General features: G+C 41.1%; 1 protein-coding gene across 7 annotated transcripts in view; it reads right to left on the reverse strand.

Moving 5' to 3' along the window:
* MAPKAP1 (MAPK associated protein 1) overlaps positions 1–23,312 on the reverse strand; it is a 174,561-nt gene that overhangs the window by 20,987 nt on the left and 130,262 nt on the right. For 5 of the 7 annotated variants that reach the window (XM_075060426.1, XM_075060431.1, XM_075060429.1 and 2 more), the window contains 2 exons: positions 14,677–14,784; positions 5,415–5,555 (listed from right to left, as the gene is read on the reverse strand). In XM_075060426.1, the coding sequence (XP_074916527.1) occupies positions 5,415–5,555; positions 14,677–14,784 (249 nt within the window). Of the gene's footprint in view, positions 1–5,414; positions 5,556–14,676; positions 14,785–20,782; positions 20,918–23,312 lie in introns of those variants that run through there. The other 2 variants (XR_012654794.1, XM_075060430.1) reach the window with 2 other exon arrangements.

The raw sequence follows: 23,312 nt of genomic DNA on the forward strand, positions 1-23,312 counted from the left end.
AGGGCATTGCACCTTTCGGAAGAGGCAGGGACTTTTTTCCCCCACCCGGAAGCACAGTAGGGGATACGTCGAAATGCCCATTTGTGATCCTTGGAGACCCCGCTTACACCGTTAATGCCTTGGCTCATGAAACCGTATACAGCGAAGCTTGACAGGGCAAGACCGGCAGTTGCAACTACAGGCTGAGCCGGTGCCAGAATGACTCTACGAGTGTGCTTTGCGGCCGGTTTAAAGGACGCTGGAGAATCCTTTATGGGACTAGACTTGGGGGAGCAAGCATCCCTGCGGTTATATCGCGTGCTAGGTACCTCCATTAAATTTGTGAAGGGAAAGGGTGAAAGATTCAGTCAGGCATGGACCTCCGAGGTTCAACGCCAGGATCTGAATTTGCACAGCAGAGAGCAGGGCTACTAGAGGGGCCCAGCACAGGACTAGCAGGATTAGGGATGCCTAAGGGAGCAATTTGAGGCTGAAAGCCAACATAGTATATGTTGATGCTTGCATGGGAGTGAAAGTGCAGTGGTTACAATGATTTGCAGTGGCCTGTTTTTACCTGGGTACGTATCCTCAACTTTCTGCAATAATAAACAACTGTGTAAAAGCCAAGAAATCATTTTATTGAAAAGAAAAGTAAGTAAAAGGGCAGGGGGGTAGGGTGGTGAAACTGTACACGTCAAGGTTGAATATATCTGCCTGGATGCTGTGCAATGACTGCTGCAACTTCAGGATGAAATGCTGACATGGTGATAGGGGTTGAGTGCAGGAGGGGTAAGGGGTGCGTAGTTGCTCAGGGCTGGTAGCGTGAACGTCTGACAGGGTGGTATGGGGACTGGTGGTGATAAGAACTGGTATTTGACTGGAGAAGCGGGTTTTGGAGCGAGCATGTGGCAGGTCGACAAAGGAGAGAGTTTGGAGAGAGAGGGGGTGAGGAGGAGAAGCAGCAGGTAAGATACTTGAGGTCTAGCTGCTGAGAGTGGCACTGAACGTAGCTGACCGTGGTCTAGAGCGAGTCGTTTGGGCAGCAGAGGAAGAGACTCATCAGACATCGCTTGTAAGCCTTTTCCTCATCTCTATAAGCCCATTTCACTGTTCTCCACTGAACTTCACGCTAAGTAATTCCTATCTACTGATGACCGAATATCTATTCTATCTACCCAGATCGTGAACTAGCACTCTTCAATTACGCAAGCATACCTGGCAGAAGATCGAATAACTATGATCCAGCATCTTCTTTGCTTTTCTTAGTTTTCCTCCTCAGGTTTTGTAGCCTTTATTAGCCGTATCCCGTGAATAGGAGCCATTGGTTACTGTTAATAACCCTTAGATAGATTCTCCAATCTGGACCTAGATCAACAAAAAAAAACAAAAAATGGAAACATTTATTACAGAGGCTGCATTGTGTATAATCACAGTGAAGAGTTTTTAGCTCCATTGTACCATACTTTACACATAGCAAGCACAGCACAGAGCCCACAAAGCAGCAAAGACATGGTGAGTAATGGGAAATGAGTGCTCTCCACTGCCGCGGCTCACCTGGGAAGGGGAACTGCTGGTCAGGGCTTGCACTAGGGTTTCTGTGCATTGGGGAAGGCAGAGAGCAGTGTGGTGGGAACTGCACTGAACACTATTCCTACATTTTACACAGGGTTAATCTGCCAGAATTATCTCGCTGCTGCGGGTTACCTGGGAAGAGCAGGAGGGTTACCTGGGAAGGCAGGAGGGTCTTCTACAGCAATGTGGATTCCGCCATGGTTCCTCATGCAGCTTGCCTGTGTGCGGCAATGGTCCCCCCACCCCTCACGGCACAGTGGCGGGGAGTGTTAGCCAGACTGGACAAGGACGACAAGTGGCTCTCCCTATAAACTTGTGCAAGTGCATTGCCACAGCTCTGGCTGAAACTTTTTGAAGAGATTACAGACGCCGATTAACCGAGACGTGATACACCACATCAATAGGCTATTCCACACCTAGGCATGCATGCATACAGCCATAACCCCCTTCCTCTCCCGAAACATTTCCATTCTGAAAATAAAAGCTGCTTACCGGAACACCGCTCCTCTGCTTCTTCTTCACCAACAAGTTTCAGCTGCTGCGACTGGCTAGCTTCTTCCTGGCTTGAGAAGAGCTCCTGGCTGCAGCTCCTGGACTCCAGGGTGTCTCCCCCCACCCCAGTACTTCTCACTCTCGTCCCCCCCCCCACCTCCTCTCCTCACCCTGCTCTGAACTGTCCATCGTGGTCCTAGGATTGGCAGTGGGGTCCACCCACAAGTATCACGTCCAGCTCCTTGTAAAAACGGCAGGTCAGTGGGGGCAGCACCTGAGCGGCAGTTTCCCTCAGAGGGCTTTGCAATAGGCACTCTGCAGTCCTTTACTTTAAACACTGCACTGCACCGCATCCCGCTCCATTGGCCCTTTCCAGCATGGACTTTGAATATCTGCCCATAGTTTCATAATTCTATGGCTGGAGCGCAGGTGTGACGCACAGCTTCCCCACCAAAAACATGATGAGGTCCAGCAACTCGCCAGTGCTCCATGCTGGGGCTCGTTTGGCACGTGGAGGCATGGTTACTGATTGATTGATTGATTGCACTCCACACCTGCTGAGCAAACAGCGAAGGGGATTTTTAAAATTCCTGAGGCATTTAAAGGTGGGGTCACCTGAGCCCAGGCAGTAGCATGCGAACTGATGAGCAGACTGGCTGAAAAGGTATTCTGGATACCTCCTAATACCCTGGGGCCAATAAAAGCGCTTTTAGTGGCCACACTTGACAAGCAAGCTCTGCATCACCAGCGCTGCAATCGTTACAGCTCCAGCAGACCAGGTGTACAGCCAGCGCTGCAGCCAGGGAGTTGCAGCGCTGGCTGTGCCTTGCAAGTGTGGACACAGAGTAAGTTGCAGTGCTGTAAACCCACCACCAGCGCTGCAACTCTCCAGTGTAGCCATGCCCGCACTCAGGATCTCTCTGCTCCACTTCTACACGGAGTGCAGCGATCCCCCAGGGTAGGCCTGACAGAGCAAACCTGATTCAACAGCCCAGCCAGAAAGACTCCTTGAAAACTGCTACACAGACAGCCCCAGAGTAAAATGGAACTGTTGGCTTTTTTCCCTTTGAGCTGACTCTGGGGAAAAAAACTATTTTTGAGTGTGCTAGGACATTTACCTTTCCTTTTGATTCCCATATCAGAAGAGACTTAAGAAAACCGCAAAGGGTGAGATCCTCCTCATAAGAAATAAGTAACTGGGGCCAGTATCTAAATTACCCAGTGAACATAACTGGGTGAGGCCAGGGTCTCCCACCATCTGGGAGAAAAACTACGGGGACACTTACACTATTATCTAAAACCAACCAACCAGCCAACAAGAGAGACATTCGCTATCTTTAGCAAATTTAACAGAACAAATGTAAAATTGTGCTAAGATTTTTCTGCATTACTGTTGGGGCCCTGTTGCACATAAAAATACCTTCCCCTTAGAAAGGTTCTCCCAGTTCGAGGAAGATTTCCTAACTTAAAATGGAACACTGGTGGAATTGGTACTTCTACTCAATCTTGAAGGATGTTTTTAAGTGTGGTCACTGTACAGCCCAATGTTTCCTGGCCAGCATGTATATTCTTGCAGTACACAGAGTAATCAATGCAATCAATAAACGATGTCATCTAATGACTTCAGATTCTCAGTTCCCTCAGGAAACAGGTTTTTCCATGAAAACTGTCACTTAACTACTGCTAATATATAATATGACTGATAAATAAAAACGCTGACCATCCACATGCTATTTGGCACTGAAAGCCCTAAAATCCATAAATATAAACTAATATATGTATTGGCTCTGACATTTCACATTCAGTGGAGTCTATTCTGCCACCACACTGCAAGAGGATTAACATATTTAACTCCCATTAGTTCTAAACAGCACTGACCCTTAATGTTTATGTTTGAAAGCACTGACACATGAACAACAAAAAAGTTTCCAGTAGGAGAAATTCCACATACATATAGTTCTTATGACCTTACTTTGGAGTTTTTGATATTTTCCATTTGTTCATGCCTTGAACACCTCACTGGGTTTTTGTTTTGTACGTAATCAGAATATAAACACATACTGCAATTTGTGCAGCCATCAAAAATAGACACATGCACAGGGTGTTACAGAAGGTGAGTAAGGAAAGTTTATGGTCCATACACCTTCACTACACCAGCCCCTTCACTAACAACTTTGGCCATTTGTTTCCTGTAACAGCTCTTCTCCCTTAACCATTTATCTTTAGTGATCTGTCATGACCTTTTCAAGCTCTCATTTCTGACAGCTTCCAGACACAGCAAGTCAAACTTCACTGAAAGCAAATGATCACACCCAGATAGTTTACTCAAGAGCAGAAAACATGCCTAACACTGTTCTACTTCAACCCCAGCATATAAATCCTTCCCTAACAAGACAGTTCAAAATAAACTGAAAAAGCTTCCAATGTACATATTTGCAGGAGAATATCATTTTTTTTACACGTTCAGAATTGGAGTAACAAAGAGACTAACGGTAATAAATACTGGAGAAATTTTCAAATTTATAAATATTCTACTAAATAATACAGAAAAATATTTTGTAAGCATTTAATATTTTAGTACTGAGTAATTTTTAACAAAGTATTTGTGAGTGTATTATAGTTCACTTATACATGTACCATTAAATCAAATTTCCACAATTTAAACCGGAGACTATAAAAGCCCTATTATTGTTAAAAATTAGTAAATAGCTTTTTTATTAAAATCCTGTCATCTTTTAGCCTTCAGGTTTTGTAGAACATTGAGAAAGCTAGAAAGGCTAATGTTAAACCCCTTACAGAACACTAGCTATATTCTGTTCCACTCCACCATTCCATTAACACCATTAGAATCTATTGGTTTTATAAAAAATTCCCTAATTTAGCATGGACTGATTTGAACATTAATCTGCATGTTTAGTCAGCAAAAACCTCTGCTTTGGAAAGCACAGACAAAAGAGTCACTAAATAATGGCCTTCTTAGACAGGGAATATGTGCTAGCTGATTGAAAACACAAATACTTAAATATTGTCAACTGATGTGCTAAGAAATGAGATATAGTTCATATTTATTTTGAGAGAAGAGATGCCTTTTACTGTACTTCTCTGAAGCACAGATTGACAAGTGGGGAAGAATGATCAAAAACCTATAATTTAATTCCATTTTACACAGTTTATGAGGGTTTTATTACATTAACTTGGACTTTTTGACAGTAAACAATTAGTAGCAATATTAAACACTATACTGTATGGTCAATTAGACAATGTGGTGATTGGGCATTTTTACTGCACCTATGTGGGCAGATAACTATTTGAGGTGGCTGAAGTTTTGAACTGCTCTACTTTTCTTGGCCTTACAGTATAAATTGATTTACCTAATTGAACATCAGTTGTGAACCGAAGCCTATGGATCATGCTGACTTTGAAGGACTTGTAATGGTGGCTACTAAGCATATCTTGAACTGTAGCTATATCGATCTGAGGATCTTCCTCTGAGATCTCTTCTCCTCTTGAACCTGCCAAAAAAAATAAAAGGCTTAAAATGTGGCACAAATAATTAAACTAGAAAACAAATATTATTGTCTCTTTTGCAATTACAAATGTATTGTTTGGTCAGCCGTAGGCAGTCATGCCAGCTGATTTTTTTTTTTTTTTTTAAAGGAAATACATATCAGTGCCCATGCATCAGAGGTTAGAAGTAAATTCTTAGTGTCAGATCTAAAGCAAAATTCTTCATTCACTATAAGCTTAAGATATTAAAAAAAAAATCAGGGTGCCACATAAAATCTGTGGAAAATCCTGATGATGGATTCTAGTGAGATGTGGCCACATCCTAGAACAGACTTTGCTAACTCACAGATATCCCACAGCGACTGGTTGGAGTCAATTTGTGAATGCCCTATGTGCAGTAACTATAGAGACTCTGCCCAAGTCAGCTGTAGTTCCAAGAACAGTTTTGCCAAAAGAGAGTGTCAATGATTAAGCTAGTAGGAGCTCTGTTAAATGGAGATGGCTGAAGTAGCTCTTATCTAAAGGTGGGTAAGAAACTATTTTCCCATACTATTAATACATTCAAAATTTCAGAAATGTTTTCCCCACCCGAACTGGGAACAAAATGTCAACATTGCAAAATCTTTGAAAATCTTTAAAAAAAAAAATTCAGTTTGGGTCAACTAAAATGTATTGTTTAGATAATTTTGAAACATTTTATTTTGATTTTGACCACTTAAATTTCTTTCAAAAATATAAAAACGGGACGTTCTGACAAGTTTAATTTTTTTCCTCCAAATTTGTGAGAGTTGAGGAATTTATCAAAACTGACCCTTTCTCCACAAGAATTTTTTATTTAAGCAAATCAGCATTTTTCAACAAAAATATGTTTCACTGAAAAATTACCAGCCAGGTCTGCCATTATCATATTTTACCAGTGACTTATAGATACAACAAGCATTTGGATGTATCTATCAATATCTCCTTTTTACTACACCTCTACCCTTAGATAATGCGACCCAATATAACACAAATTCTGATGTAATGCAGTAAAGCAGTGCTCCGGGGGGGAGGGGAGGCACTGCACACACTGGTGTATCAAAGCAAGTTCGATATAACATGGTTTCACCTATAATGCGGTAAGATTTTTTGGCTTCGGAGGACAGCCTTGTATTGAGGTAGAGGTGTATATTTTTCCCCACAGTGGGATTTAACTGTAGCATTAACATCTTTATATTTCCCCCTTCACCTACTAAAACTTTATTATTCTTAACGTGAGCGGTATCTTGTTTCTTATACTCAGCTCTAAGATAAAAAGCAGACACTACTGATTAGTATTCTTATTACTACTGTAGACAAGGTAACATCTTATTAAGCCAAAATGCCAATTACTGAAAAAAAAAACCCTTAAGATTTTTACATTTTATGATGTTGGATTAATATCAATTTAAAAATTACTATAATGTGACAATTTTTTACAGAGTAATTTCATCTTAGCTGTAAATGATAATTCAGATGCTTTTAGATAAAGTGGTGCATAAATATGGTTGAAAATTGATTTAACTTCCTGCAGAAGATACTGAAGAATGACACATTTTGTTTAACACACCAGCTAATGTAGTCCTAAGAGCTGAAACAACTGCCAGTTCACAGTCCTAAATTTGCTGTGGGAGATTAATGAAAACTTACATTTTGCTGAGATTTTAACAATGGGCAGATGAGACAATAGAATCTTAACAATACAGTATAACCAGCAAAAGGCCTGTCAATTTCTATATATTAAATCTGACTCAACACACAAATGCTTCCTGCATTGACCTTCTACACTCCAGTGGTGTAAATTTATATCCCATTTGGGGATTTCAACTTACAGTGACACTCCAGAGAGTTTCCATATCTAGAATCTGGTAATAAGCGGAGTTCTTGCTTTTCAGAAAGGACAACAGTTACCAGGGAGAGGAAAACCCTGGCACTTGAGTCACATACACACTACTGATGCAGAAGCAGGCTTCCTTTTAATGGAGATGATTTGGAGTTTCAGAACTGTATCCTATCTGTCTCAGCAGGTGCTGCTATCACAGCCATGGAGAGGAGCAGTGTAAAGTTAGAGGGAAACAATAAAAACTCAACACTCAATTTTTCCCACTTGCAAAAAATTTCCCCTTTCAGTTTATGAATTCTCACACAGATTTTCTTGTCGACAGTACATATGCTCACCTCTGTGTTCAGAGAACTTAAGTGCCTACAGCTAAATGCTTGAAAGTATACAGTGGAAAAATCATGTTCCAAAGATATCAGCCTAACAACCACCTTTCCAACTATTTTCTCCACGAGAGAAAGGATTAGACTTGCGTGCACCTCAGCAACTCACAAAACAGCTACCTGGCATTACAATCTAGAGGGTTTTTTTAAATCTGCAGACTGGACCATCCCATTTGGATGTTTTTTTTAACTCCAATAAAATGGCGTATATCAGCATGTGAATTTGTGCATACCCATGTGAACATTGTAACCACTCCACACTACAGAATGACAAGATAAATTGTAATGGCTCCTTCAGACACATTACAATGTATTTTGTCAAAGACCCTTGTGTTAATGTCTCTATTCTATGGATTATCATAATGTATCATGTCAAACACTCATGGTGCAGTATTTCAAAGATACACTGAGATATGACAAACTTTTGGTGCACTTAAAAGCATTTTGAAACACTGTGGCATAGAGGTGCCTGGAAGGAAAGCAAGGACTATAATGGAATGGGTTCCCTTAGGATCAAAAGAAAACTGACTAGGAATAGAAGTTAAAGGACAGAGTTCAACACATAAAATTACGGAAATGCCAATGTAGGGCTGCCATGAATTCCTTCAGTTACCCAACTGTGCTTTAACATCCAACTGTGTGCAGCGTTATGATACAATCCACAGAATATTGCTATAATATAGCCTGCAGCCATATCACCTTGTATCAGATTTCTAGCTAAGCATGGCCTGCCTGGGTGAGTACTGGAATAAGAACTCTCCAAGGAATACTTAGAGGGCATAGGAAATTGTGCTGGTGATTCAGTACTGGCATTCTTCATTCGGAATGAATAAAGCACAGATCCTGACCACCTGTGGAAGGTGCAGAGGTGTTAACCCAGTGTCCTGGTTATATTCCATGTTAGGTCTGGACTGCAGCTGGGGAGGTAACTAATATTTTGCCTACTGCAGTTTTCATACAGGTACAGCATTACCTCAAAGGGCTGCACTACCTAACCTACGATGTTGGGTAATTTTACAATTCACAGTTAGCTATTTGTTATGTTCTACTCAAGAGGTGGCTGCATTCTGCTGGTGGGTGAAGACAGTCCTATGTTTCCCTAAGTTTAATACTTCAAGTAATTGGTTCATGAGGATGATGTCATACTAAAGGTGAAATGTGTGGACTAATAGCCAAACTAATCTGGTACCTACTCAGAAATTTTGTAGTAACAAAAATGAAATACTGATCTCCCCTAGAATCTTTAATCAAAGATTTCTTAAAGTACTTTATAAATATTAACTAATTAAGGTTAAAAAAACTGGACATGTTTAGACTTGAGAAAGATGACTGGGGGGGGGGAGAGGCTGATAACGTGTTTTTGGAGACTGTTAAGAGGTGTTTTAAAGTAGAGTGTATCAATTGTTCTTTATGTCCACTGAAAGCAGGACAAGAAGTAATGGGCATGATCTGCAGGTTAGACAAATCCTTGTCGGGGATGGTCTAGGTTCACTTGGTCCTGATCAGCGCATGGGAATGGACTAGATGACCTCTCGAGGTCCTTTCCAGCCCAACATTTCTATGATTCTATAATTAAGACTTACAAAACAGCCTTGTAGAGTATTAATCTTCTGTTCCCAGTTTCAATGGGTGGCTTTCCACAAGTCATAGCCTCTCAATCTGTGTTTACTCATTTGTAAAATGGATATAATAATTGTCTATCTCAGAGGGGTATTATGAGGCTGAACTTACTCATATATCAGATCCTCAGATGAAAAGTCTGTATAGAAGGGCATGTTAGTAGTGTTATTAAATCAGATTCAGGGATAATATTTTCATTAGAATTTAAAATCTCAATACTTTGACAAAGTTTAAATGATTAAACTGGGGGATTTTATATTGGAAATATTTCAGAGCCTCTGTAAAACAGAACCACCTCTCCTAATCTTGTTTTATTTGGCTATGTGAAGAGGACAGTTTAAGGTTTGTCAAATTTCTCTAGTTGCTGATCATGGGAGAGAAGCCAGGAATTCCACCATCAGAACAGATCATCTATTAAAGATGGCAAGACATTAGCAACCCCGAGGGTGCACTGGATAATAGCAATAAGATCAGTAACAGCAGAGATAAACGTCCTGCCCAGAAAAATCCTGACTACAGAACTTGGCATATTATTGGCTCTATACCTGCAGCTTTATCAGAATGTTGAAGAGACCAAGAGAATTCAACAACAGAGGAAAGAATCATCTCCAAGCACTGACTGGAGACACCATCATAAGAGATACTTGCCACACACAAGCAGCTGTGAGTAAACCTGTCAAATATTTACAGGCCTGTCGGGTGTTTGAAATGGAGATCACAATGTAGTTTTTGAATGTAAAAGCATCTGAGGTGTGAAAACCAAGAGAGAGGAGAAACTGGTTCTGTAGTTGGCAAGCCATTCACACCTCAGCTGCTAGAACAGGGCCTCATCCTCCCTGATTGAACTAACCTTGTTATCTCTAGCTTGCTTGCTAGCATATATATACACCTGCCCCTGGAAATTTCCACTACATGCATCTGACGAAGTGGGTATTCACCCACGAAAGCTCATGCTCCAAAACGTCTGTTAGTCTATAAGGTGCCACAGGATTCTTTGCTGTTTATTCTGATCTGACACACCCACAGTGGGGACACAGTTATTCATGAGCCAGACAAAAAGGGGTCTGCTGCTTCTTAGGAGCCAGGCCAAATGTCACAATAACATGCACAAATTATATACATGAGAGCAGAAAAAATTCCACCATTGCCTTAGGGGTTGTGTGTCTGAGAGCCCTGGAGGTGGCTTTTCCCTCAGGAAGAACCATGAGGTCTGAGACAGACCTCAGATAATCTCTTAGGAGCTGGGTTCATTTTTCTCATTATTGTAGGGCACTAGTGCTTAGGAGCGCCGCTATACCTGTGCCAGGTGTCTGGCCTGGAAGAAGAGGGAGCACAGCTTAGCTGGGGAGGACCATGAAGAGCAGACTGGTGTGATGGTGAGAGAGAAGCCTGGCTGGGCCCAGGAGCTGACTGGAGGCTGAGGTCTCCATGCCTCAGTGGAAACTAGGCATGATATAGACTATCTGATTTATTACCAGGAACCCATTGGTGGGCATTAAGACAAGCTGATGCAGCTAGGGTCCACAAGAAAGGAAGGGGACTGAAAACAGAGCCCAGCACAGCCAAAAGTTCTTTCGGTTTGTGTTCGTATTGGACTTTCACCTGAGGACTCCATCACCCCAGCAGGTGGTTGAACTCTCCCAGTGACTAGGCTAGAAAGCTAAGCCACTTCCATAACCAAAGAGTGCTGAAGACTCTACTGGGGAAACTGAGGCAGAGCTGCTCAGTGCTGTGCCACAACACCAGGGAGAATACAGAGACAACACCTGCACCACAGATCAGTACAGAAGTAAGGTTTTTGTTCATGTGCAAAGCTGAGATTACTTTGGGAAGATCACTCTCACTAGCATTATAACTGCACTTAGTTCAGGTGATGAACAACAGAATGAGGTATATCATCAGAAGAACTGATTTTCAAATGATGAAAAAGATAAAACAGTAAAAGAAACATCAGAATGGAGGCACAAGTCTAGACACTTCTAGTGATGTGCCTACAAGGCCTCCAGGAACAAAGCATGGAGTCTGACTCAAAACACGAGGCATTAGCTGGCATGTGAAAATGACAGACTGCTAATCTCAAAGATACCACAGAAGTATCGGCTGTAGTATGGCTACTTACAATATTAAATAGATGACATATTCAAGAGCAAGCAAATATGTATTTCCTCAATAAAACAAAAATACAAGGTTAACGCCATTGCAAAAATGTCTCCTTATTACTTTAATGTACTAGTATATTGCTTAATGAAAGTTCTTAATTGTAATTCAATTAATTACATACACAGAGTCCCCAATTACATTTTCCAATAAGACATTGGCATTGGCACAGGTCTAAAGGCACTTAACCAATTTCCCTTGAATACTAATTACTACCTAATGTTAAAATGAGAAAGAGGAACTTTCCAGAAGCAGGATGGAGAGAATAAACTAAATTAGCAATAAGGAATTTGCTGTTTTTCATAAAAGCATTTCACATAGCAAAATACAGGCATTCAGTTTAAATATAAATCTGAAAGTAAGTTAAAAAGTTCCAAATCTGGGAGATTGGTTTATTAGTTTGAGCATCTCTAGTAAATGTTAGACGTTTAGGAGATTTCTGCACATGTATTTCTATTAATGGAAAGTTTTCTGTTTCCACTTCATCCCATGAAATATAAAGTATACATTCGCCCAAAGGAAACTGACATCTACTTTACTAGCATCTGTTTGGCTCCATGTGAAAAAAATAAATGAGCACATTTAATAAATAGCTCTTCTAATCGAGATTCTTCTCTATCCAAATACATAACTAAGTTAAAGAGAAATCATTTTAAAATCAGACCTGAAAATACAATATGGTTAATTCTATTTGATGTAAAGTTTTGATTTACACCTATCAATTTCTGTTTTGCATTGTCCCAGACCTATAACCTACGCATCAGAGTTGGAGCTGATAAAAACCAATGATTATTATTTTATTAACGACCACAAGTAATCACAGACTCTATTTGACATCTCATCCAAAAGATAGCACCTGCAGCACCCCAAGGCCAAATGCTGCCATCCAAGTAGTGGTTCTATGTCACCGTTTTAGGCAGGGCACTGTATGTGGTTTCAGCACAGGCACCATGAGCTCATTAATTAACAATGCCACGGCTGCTCAGTTCTTCTGTTAAGTTCGCTGAAGCCCTGGGGCTCCTTACAGGAATGGGCAACGGTGGAGTGCACTAGAGCATCAGCCTCCACAAAAATCTTTCAGGGAAAAGCGACAGGGATCCGCTAGATAGCTGCTAGTGACTGAAAGAACTGGAATTCAGGTGAGTTTACTCTCTCACTGGGACAGTGTCTCAACTGCCCTAATGGGAGAGTTACCACTGCGCCATGCTGGGGAACTGGTTCAGTGCTGACCAGAGGGAAGGACAGGACCACCAACTGAATCACCAACACCCAGATGTTTCTTAGAGGCTTCCCATCCAAGTACTGACCTTGTATGACCCTCCTTAGCTTGGGGGAACTCAGAGGATCTAACCACAGTTCTCATGGCTGCGGGCCATACTATGCATTCTGTACAGATAGCTCTGGAAGTGCAACGTGTGCATTCAGCTTTGAATCAGACAGTTCAAGGTCAAGAGTTTGGTTATATTTTAAATGAAAGAGGCAAGATCGCCAAAAATATGATCAATATCGGCTTTGATTCAGGAAAAGAGCTGGTACATGTAAGAACAATTTAATATTACACTGTTTGCTTTATGAAATGTAAATTTCATACAAAAAGGAAAAGTTCAGAGATATACTCAAAGAAATATTAAACAATTCATATATAAATCCCAGGATAGGATTATGGGACAGTCTGATTTACTTAACAAGGTTAAAACTACAGTGTTTGCACATTCAGGGCTGGTCTTCTCTACGGGGAGACAGACGCTGCTGCCATTGATGCAGCAGGGATCAATTTACTGGGTCTAGTGAAGACCCACTAAATTGACGGCAGAGTGCTCTCCGGTTGACCCTGGTACTCCAGCTCCCTGAGAAGGGTAAGAAGTCAGCTGGAGAGCGTTTCCATTTGAGGCAGTGCAGTGAAGACACTGGGCTAAGTCGACCTAAGTTACGTCGACTCCAGCTATGTTATTCACATAGCTGGAGTAGCGCAACTTAGGTTGACTTACCTCCGTAGTGAAGATAAGCCCTTAAAGAAGCTCTTTCAACTTTTGTAGGGTTTCTTCCCTGAAGTACCCTAGAACAAAAGTACACAGAAATAAAGGTGAAGCATGAAGAAGGTCTCAGGAGCGAAGTCCATCCACTTTCAACATGGGAGCCAGGAACATGAAGTCTAATCTCAACTCTGACACTGAGTTGCTATTAGTCAAGTCACTTCAGCTCGAAGTCTTAATTCTGCCATTCATTAAATGGGGGACGGCACCACATAGCTGACACATGAGGAAAGAGTTACCCCACTAATGCTCCATCACTTTTCTATGTCAGATCCTTCGTGGGGAAATTCAGGAAGAAATGCTATAGCCTTATAAGCATAAATGAAAGGATTTAATCTTTGTAAGGAAACCAGAAACCTCTTAGCATGGGTTTAACAGATCATACATGCCACCAGTTTTCTGACTAATGGAGAAAAAAAAGTGCTGCATAGAAGTGAGAAGAAAACTAAACTGAGAGCTTGGCCATTGAGAAAATTGGAAAGACAGAGGGATGAACCAAAAGGGGGAAAACTTTATATTTGTCTCCAACAAATTTTGTAAAACTTATAAAAACAAAATAAAACAAAACAAACCCCAAAAGTAATGTTTTTGCATATCTGGAGAGAAAACAATTTGTCCCCACACTTAGATAAACACCACCTCTAAACCTCTGCTTTAGTTACAGCTACATGATTAATTTCTTTTTAGAGGTTAAAAGCTGCTGCTTCTTGGGCAGCAATATTGACATGGTAAAATGTATAGCAGACCAATAACTTTATCCACTAAATAGTGCTTGCAACAGAAAAAGCTTTATATTTCAAGTGTTTTTTCACAGTTGGTCATAACTTTACAGAACAGAGTTTTAACAGAAAAAGATTAATTAAGAAGTGATAAACAGGATGCAAACTATTTACCAAAAGGTATGAAATCAATCATTTCACTTTGGAATATTCTTTTGGCACAGCTGAAAAGTGCCTTAGGAAACAGAGCCTCTTCAAAACTGGCTCGCCCAGCCAGAACATCCTGCGTTCCAGAATACATAACTTATGTGAGCTTAAGCAATTTACAAGAGCAAGAGTGAAAAGGGCAAACATACTGTTCTCTCGGACAAGGCAGAATTCCAAAGTGCTCTGGCTCTCCAAGGTACAGTCTAAGTCTACTGGGACATTGGGTTCACTCTGCTTCTCCAGACGATACTGAGGACCTGAAACATAAAATAACTTGTAAAATTCTCTGGATTCTAATTAAAAGACAGCTCATCAGGGTCAGTCAACAATACTTAAACTCAAGAGGTAAAGTCGATGGTGGTTTATGTCTAAAGTTCCTGTCCACCAGGAAAAAAAATAGTAATAAAGTAGTGGAGGATGGTATGCTTAGAAAGTGCATGGAAACAGACTATCCCAGTCACTGCTCACAGTCTGACATTTCCTGCCTGCTTCACTGCCAACAATTACTTCAGACCTACACCCAACTAGCTCTACGTACCCACCTGCATCCCCACCCAGGTTCTCTCACTGGCAGTAAAGTTGTTTATTTGGACCTCAAACTGTCCTTCGAAAAAGTAAAATGCAGCTTTCTTTGACTCAGTCTTCCCAGCCATTCTATATCGAGTGGAAGCCGGCCTGTTGTGAAAGGTAGTTGGCCTGCTCTTTGCCTCAGAGATGCAGCTATTCTCACATGCTGTCTGGAAGCTGAAGAACATTCTGAAGAGAAGGCAGATGCACTGCAGTATAGCTAAACAATTCCCATTTAAAGACACACAGTGCTACTTTGCTTATCTGAGTGCTTCCCATTCCCAGCCCGGCATAAAAAACTATGCATTCCTTACTGCAGGCTCAAACGGATGTGCACGCGCACACACACACAGGTGGATTTAAAATGGCAGGAAAGGTTGTGATTGTACTGACGAGCCACTAAAGCAAAGGTGACCATGACCAGGACAATAGAGGGTTTCAGAGTGTATGCTGTACCTTGAGACAGTTGGGGAGCAGGCAAAGGTGGGGGTCAGTTTGCAAGAGAATTTATATTATGGATTTCATTTGATTGTGAAACTCAGCTCTATAATCCTGGGATATTTCTTCTTCCTGCTCATTTTGTGTCTTGTGACAGCCTAGACTTCTAATGCTCACAAGACTGGCACTGCCATTTTAGACATTAGCAGTGGTGACCAGTGCTATTTTCCACATTAACTCAAGATAATGTGACAGCCTTTGTACACAGGAATGAGCCTTTCCAGTTATCATTGTTTCTACAGTTTCAGGTAGCAGGTCCCAATGCTAGATGGAGTCTGATATCAGTTAATACCTCAATAGCTGTAAGAAGCAGCAAGGGTCACCGGTATATATATGAATCCATTGTTCTACCAGAGAGCTGAATACTGTTAGCATTACTGCTGAATATAAACAAATGCAGTAGACATGGGGATTGAATCAGATACAAGTGTGGACTGCTACTGTTTCAAACCAATTATTTTCAAATACATTTCACTTAACTAGATTTTTTCCCTCTAAGATTCAAGTGTCAATCTCCCTATACCCATTAATTCAAAGTATTGAAAAGAATGGTGTTTATCTGAAAGTTAGTGTTTTCCAAGCTATAAAAAGTATTTTAATAAATGATCGTGATGACAAATAGATGATGTCTTCTTGTGTTTTTCATTCCTACAGATCACAGTTGTACACTTTACAGTGAAATAAAACTACATACAGAGAACACTTCTCCCATTAGTGAAATGAAGCCATTTCTGGGGTGTTACAGAAGGGCTGTTTCAACAGCGCACAGAAACATTATGAAACGAATTAGAGAAGTATGAAACATGTAACTTCTGTAAATGAAACTGCAGAGGAAATGTAGGCAGAATGTCACTTCCTAAGTAGATTGATTGGAACATCACAGCTAATACCCCCACTCTTGCAAAAAGTACCATTGGGGTGTTAATGAACACAAGTGACCAGGACAGTGGTGGGCAATCCATGGCCCATCAGGGTAATCTGCTGGCGGGGCTGAAAAACAGTTTGTTTACACTGACTGTCCCACTCGGCTAGGACCTCTGTTTTCTCTCTCAAAAAGATGAACCAAAGATTATGTAGTTTGGTGCACAGTTGCTGTGAGTCAAGAAGAATAATTTTATCCAAGAAACTCTTTCACTTAGTAAGGTATGTACTCAAACTCTGATTCCTTAACACACGACACAAAGGATAGCACCAGCCATAGTGGATGAGTGCCTCTTGATGAATACGAGGTCGCTACAATACAAATGACTGCTACAACATTAGCACTTTCGGCTAGTGTTACTGCTGTGTAACAAAGCTGAATGGTGAACGTCCAGTGGAAAACCTCTCAAATGATTCCACTGAAAAAAAGCATTTTAAGACGACTATTAATAGTTTAAAAATCTAATTAGCCCATTTGTGATTATTGTTAAAGTCTTTCCTTCTGGCCCCCAAAATCTGGCCAAAAATGCCACTGATAATTTAAAGAAAATCTTTAATTTCTAAGGCAAACAGAACTATTAGATTAAATCATTATTTTCATTAACTCTCTTTGACCATGGAAAAATTTCAAAGTAGCTGCTTTTACACAGCAAAGCTAGCTAAACAAGGAAAAGCTACCTCTGTACCTGTAACACTTAAGGTCTGTATATTGGCCTCTGCCAGCTGATTTAGGCTCACAGGGTTCTGGCTAAGTGGCTGTTTAATTGTGGTGTAGACATTCTGGCTTGAGCTACAGACTAAGCTCTGGGATCCTCCTACCTTGCAGGATCCTAGAGCCCAGGCTCCAGAATGAGCCTGAACATCTACACTGCAATTAAACAGCCCCTTAGCCTGAGCCCTGCAAGCCTAAGTGTCTAACTGCAGTATAAAAATATACTTCAAGCACAATATCTCTCAATGCACACGTCCCATCAAGGCGAGAGAAGCACAAGTGTCCAAAATAAAAAACTGTTTTCTCAAGTCACTAAAAATAGCAGCTGGTCTACCAGGCTGATTACATAACTACATCTTTTTAGTGATATGAAGGGTCTCTAAACAGGATTTTAATACAGTAAAACTGTTAAAATTGAATCATGAAATATATTCCTTCTCTATTAGTGGCTAAGTATTTCATATACTATCATAATTCAAAGTCAGTAAAGCATTTGGAAATACTTAAAACAGAAACAAATTAAGCCTTTTAGGCTCAGATGGCAGGCCTTGGAGAGGGGAATTCTTAGCCAATCATTTAAATTTAGTGCAGCATAGTTTCAGTTACGGCTCCTCACTGTGTTTCCCCAGAAGTCACATGAAGAGCACACCGCATGTTCCCAGTGTATTTTGCTCTTGAAATAGTGCATTATTTTTCTGTAAAATGGAGTCTCCTTATTCCTGGTGACTTTCAGAACAGATGCAGGGCCAGGCTATTTACAGGCCGCAAGAGGCAAGCACAACTATTCCCTCTGTGCCCAACACAATCAGCAACTGCACATGTAGCTGGTTCCAAACATTTATAAAACAAATTGCACTCCAAGAAAAAGCAGAGATGTTTTATCAAAGCACAAATAGCAAAAGGAGCAAAGTATGTACGGCACCATCTTTCTTCTTCTACAAGACTTGAGCCATTGCAAATCTGTCTCAAAAGCCGAAAAAAAATTAAGGCCTGGTTTGTCAGACAGAAGGAAAAGCGGAACTTACTGAGGATAAACCTCAAATAAATACCAAATCACTCACTCAATCTAGGTTTAAATGTTGTCGTAGGTGTTTAAACTGACAAGGTAAAGGAGATCCAGTGACAGTGCAAAACGACCTGCTTAGTCCATCTTGCTGTAAGGGAATAGTAGAGAGTAATCTCCAATGGTCCCCAACAACATTCGGCTGCTGCAGAACATACAGAATGAACAAAGTGGGCAGACAGCTTTGTGGTCTCTGATCTGAATTTCCACGAACTGGCTGCTTATATCCAAATCTTAGTTCTTAATGTCAAACTGTCTGATTCCAAAACAGAAAATCTTGCAGCATAAGAGACACGTATTTTGCAAATCCTTCTCTATTTGCAAACAACGTAAGAGATCTGTGCTGCAGAGATCAGACCAGCATTAAGGTTATTGTAATTTTCTTAACAGACTATAATCTGTACAATGAGAACTGAAAGTGTGTATCATGTGAATCCCAGATCTATGAGTACTTCAAACCTGGTACGGTTTACTCAGTTTTCCCACATGCTGCAGACTAGTACAAGGGGCGTGTACAAATGGAAATATTTTGGGAAAAGGAATGTATTCCTGAACTCTCAGTATCTGTGACCCTTTTAAAATAAATTGAAGCTACATGTGTGCTAATGGGACTTTGTTTATTTGATTTCCTGCAGATGCAGAGGGCATAGAGGAGAGTTGAGTCTCATTCTCCCTTTTCTTCCACCTCCACTGGGTCCCACCAGGGCGCCCAACCCACCACCACAGAGCTTTCTATGGGCACAGCTCCAGGGCGCCCTCAGACTCTGGGCTCATCAACCTCCAGGGCGATCCACACCAGTATACACCCCACTTCACACCCCTTGCCTTCTGTTTAAGATTAGAAGCTCTTGTTTGCTGCTCAGATGCCCGGCACCTTGATATGTTGGTAATAATAAAAGTCAATTTCGTGAAATGAGTTACATGTAGTTTTACACACTGCACTCCCACTCACCCACTACCCAAAGCTGTGGTTTCACCATCACTTGGTAATTCCTTAAAGGATCTTTCTTTTGCCTGAGGCTGTGTGAAAGATGCACATAAAGAACAGGGGAACCAGTGAGATTGACTAGATGCGGTGTAGACCACAGACAAGAATGTATTTTTTCTAAATCTAAGTTACTGCCATTTTAGGTGTGACTGGTGACAACAGCAGGCAAAAGCAGACAACAGTATGATTTCTAAGTTGACTCCATCCCCATAGAATTATTGCTGAACCAGATATAAAGAATCATGGAGGGAGAGAATTAAAAATCAGTGCTCGATAGCAGCTTATCCTTTCCCTATAGATCACAGATTCCCCAGGCTCTGGATCCATGTTGAAGAAGAAAATGACTTCCATAGCTCAATGCCATTTTTGCTCAATACACTCCCTGTCAAGCTGCATGGCACAGAAGGCACTAGCAATTGCAGCTGGAGACCTTTTGGAGTAATCTTGCCAGTAGTGAGGCAATTTTGAAGCAAATTGTGAATTTTTGCAATTCTGTAAAATACCAAATTATTATTAATAAATATACAGTCTGACTGCAAATGAGATACTAAGTTTAAGATTGAACAAATGAAAAACCGCAATGCTACAGGGTGCTGCTGAGGCAATTTCTCTTGGAACAGATTCTTCAGAGAAGTATTATATAATTCAGAGTGTAAATGGGTCTTTAGGCAGTACATACCCTTTAGAAGTATGTTTAAAATGTCAAAAATGTGTAGAAAGCTACATGACCTCTACGTTACAACAACAACAAAAAATGTAAGGGTGAGTCTATGGAGTGGTTGTACTGAGTAAATAGAAAATCATTTCAGATGTTCAAAAGATGAATTTATAGTGGAAATATCATGTAACTTAATGGTCTAATAACAAAATATTGCTCTGGGCATTTCAAGAGAATTTCCAAGTTATAATACCAAAGTTGGATTTTTATGGATTTTTGTAATCCTGAGGCAAACATTTCCACACACAAGTTTAAAAGAAAACCTTCAGAACATGGCATATGAAAGGTAAGTGGCATTGTACCTCCATTTAACTATTTAACTCTTACCTTTAACTAAAAGGACTATTACTTTAGCATACAGCTCAGGTCTAACTGCAGCAGGTTGATACAGAGGTTCAGTATATTTTCCACATACTACTGTTAACATGGGCAAAGATGGACAGCAGGTTATTTGCATGACATCTCACCATCAGTCTAGGAGTGGAGGTGCTAGGAGGAAAGCTGCTGTGGGCAGAAGACAACTATGAGCCCTCCAAGCCCCATCCCAGTTCTGTTATTTCACCAAAATACTCCAAGGGAATGACACAGGAAAAGGGCAATCAGGGCAGCTGTGGAGTGACCAAACCTGGCATATTAGTACACCCAATGAGAAAGGAGTGAGGTGGGTATGAACCAAGAGTGTGATCTGAACTAAGCCAAAATGGGAAGAGATGAAGCAGTTGTACCTGAAAGCAAATAATTTTTCATTCAAAGACTAGAAGAGATTAATTCAAGGGTACAATACATACCCAATAGGCTAAGCTCTCTTTAGCTCTTGGAGGAGGTGCTAAGGTTGAATCCCTATTCCAGCAGACATTGCAGACAAGTTGCCTTGGGCACACTGATCTTCTTAATTTTTGGACCACACTGCTGGGCAAAATATCCTGCAAATATGAGCAAGTGCCTAAACACAAAGAATTGCAAAAGCTAGCACAGACAGAGCAACTCTTCTCTTTTAGCAATGATTTTAACACACTCACTAGTCAATAACTGTTGAACAACTGTACTAACTTCATCACAAAGGCAGAACTATTCATTTACAAAACAATACTCTAAACATCTTGACTGCAGACATCAAACTTGCATGCAACATTTAAATGCATATAATTACATAACGCACAATCCCACCAGTTAAAATGCTTATTTGCCCCTCAGTGTGGCTGCTAGAAAGATTTGTACTGTACTATGTTATTGTGTTAAACATTGTAGCAGCTGCCTCTTCAAATAGCAGGAGGATCATTAGGAATTTTTTAAAAAATTACACGAAACAAAGTCATTCTTTAGCTTCCTATGGCACAATATAAAATTCACCCTTGGTGATGAGAAGCGCAGAGTATAATCAAATTAAACAATTCCCTCAAAAAAGGAGAAAGGCCATGCCTTTTACAACTAACCATGCCTGCTGCCTAGTGAAACTGCAAAGCCTTCAGAAAGGGTTTCGAAAGCCTGACCCATCAGTTCTAATTTTTAAAACTTATCCTTTCAGTCAAGACTAGAAAAAAGCCCATTCCAACTTTTATCTTTCCTACAAAGTGCTGTTATCTTGGTCTGATGTCAGGAGCTTTATCTCTCTTTCTGCTGACAAGCAGAGACGAGAAATAAGATTGGGAACGAATCTCACTTCTGAGTAAATAAATAATCAATACTCATCTAAATGTAAATGAGAAAGTATCCCCCTCTGATAACAGGGCTCTTATAAAAGAGCCAATTTTCTGCAGACATTTGGCCTCAACCAAATCACCATCATTCAGCCCCAGCCTAATGGTTAAAAATCGTAACTAAATTGAACCGATCACCAGAGATCAACTAAGTTCAGCCATGGCTACTTCAGGTTCAAATGTTTTGGAATGCAATTTTGCCTCCATTAACTGTCAATAGCAATGAAAAATACACTGGTCAGGGGTTGAATGTGCACAATAAACAAATTCAAACACATATATTTTTAAAGTGTTTAAACAAAAACCAAACCAAACCTCAGCTCTCTGTGCAACCAAATAAATGTTACAATAAGGATAAAAATGGAGATGGGGGGAAGACTTAGCTCAATGTTTCAATCTGTGTGGAATGCTGAGAGCTGTAATTCTGCTGCCAAATAGCAATTCAACTATTTAAAGACAGGTAGACATAAAGAGACAGACTAGATTAAAATGTCACTGAAGAACTAAATTAATGTCTCTCTCCACAACATTCCCCTTATTTATTCCTATCACCAAAGCCTTGGTCTATGCCAGGGTGGCCAAACTTACTGACCCTCCGAGCCCGATACAACAATCTTCAGAAGTTCGAGATCCAGGGCTCAGGGCTTTGGCCCTCAATAGGTGCCTGCTGGGCTCGGGGATTCAGCCCCACTCCAGCTGAAGCCCTGAGATCTCCTTCTCTGCTGCGCAGAAACCCCTATGCCACTACCCTGCTGCAAGACAGAGGTCCCGACCTCACCCCCAGTCTGGTAGGTGGAGACTGGGCGGGGGGGTGGGGGGGGCTCTGTGAGCCTCACTTTAACAGTAAAAGAGCTGCATGTGGCTTGTGAGGCACAGTTTGCTCACCCCTGGTCTATGTCCTGGTCAGCTCCTGCCTTGACTAACACAACCCACTTGTCCCTGATCTTCCCGATCTGCACCTGCAGCCCCAGGTTAGCCAGCTTGCTTCAGCTACAATCATTCTCCCCACCCAGTACTGGAACCATGAATCCTCAAGGTCCTGCAGTGCTTTGTGATCCCTGTGACATCCCAAAGCCCTCATCCTTATTTCCAAGGCCCTGCACACCTTGACTTGCCCCTGCTACCTCCTATACAAGAGAGTCTCAAACTTTTGTACTGGTGACCCTTTCACATAGCAAGCCTCTCAGTGCGACCCCTCTTATAAATTAAAAACACTTTTTTTATATATTTAACACCATTATAAATGCTGGATGCAAAGTGGGGTTTGGGGTGGAGACTGACAGTTTGCGATCCCCCATGTAAGAACCTCCAGACTCCCAGTTTGAGAACCCCTAGCTCACCCTGTGTGCTTCCCTCTGCTTCTATACACAACTGCTCCCTTCTCTCATAGTGCCCCCTATAATGCTGTCTCCACTAGGGAATTCTACAAAAATATTCCCAATGCAGCTTAGTGGGAGGGTTAGTGACAACTTTGTGATTTTACCATTGTGTTTATTAAGCCTGCTGAGGCTAGTGGCACAACTGGGTCTGGAATCCCAGGACTCCTGATTCCTACTCCTGTATCTGAGCCAGAGGACCACACCAACTAACTATAAACCAGTTCTTCTGTGCTAATCCCCTT

Source organism: Chelonoidis abingdonii, chromosome 24, assembly GCF_003597395.2.
Source record: "Chelonoidis abingdonii isolate Lonesome George chromosome 24, CheloAbing_2.0, whole genome shotgun sequence".
In the NCBI taxonomy this organism is placed as follows: Eukaryota; Metazoa; Chordata; order Testudines; family Testudinidae; genus Chelonoidis; species Chelonoidis abingdonii.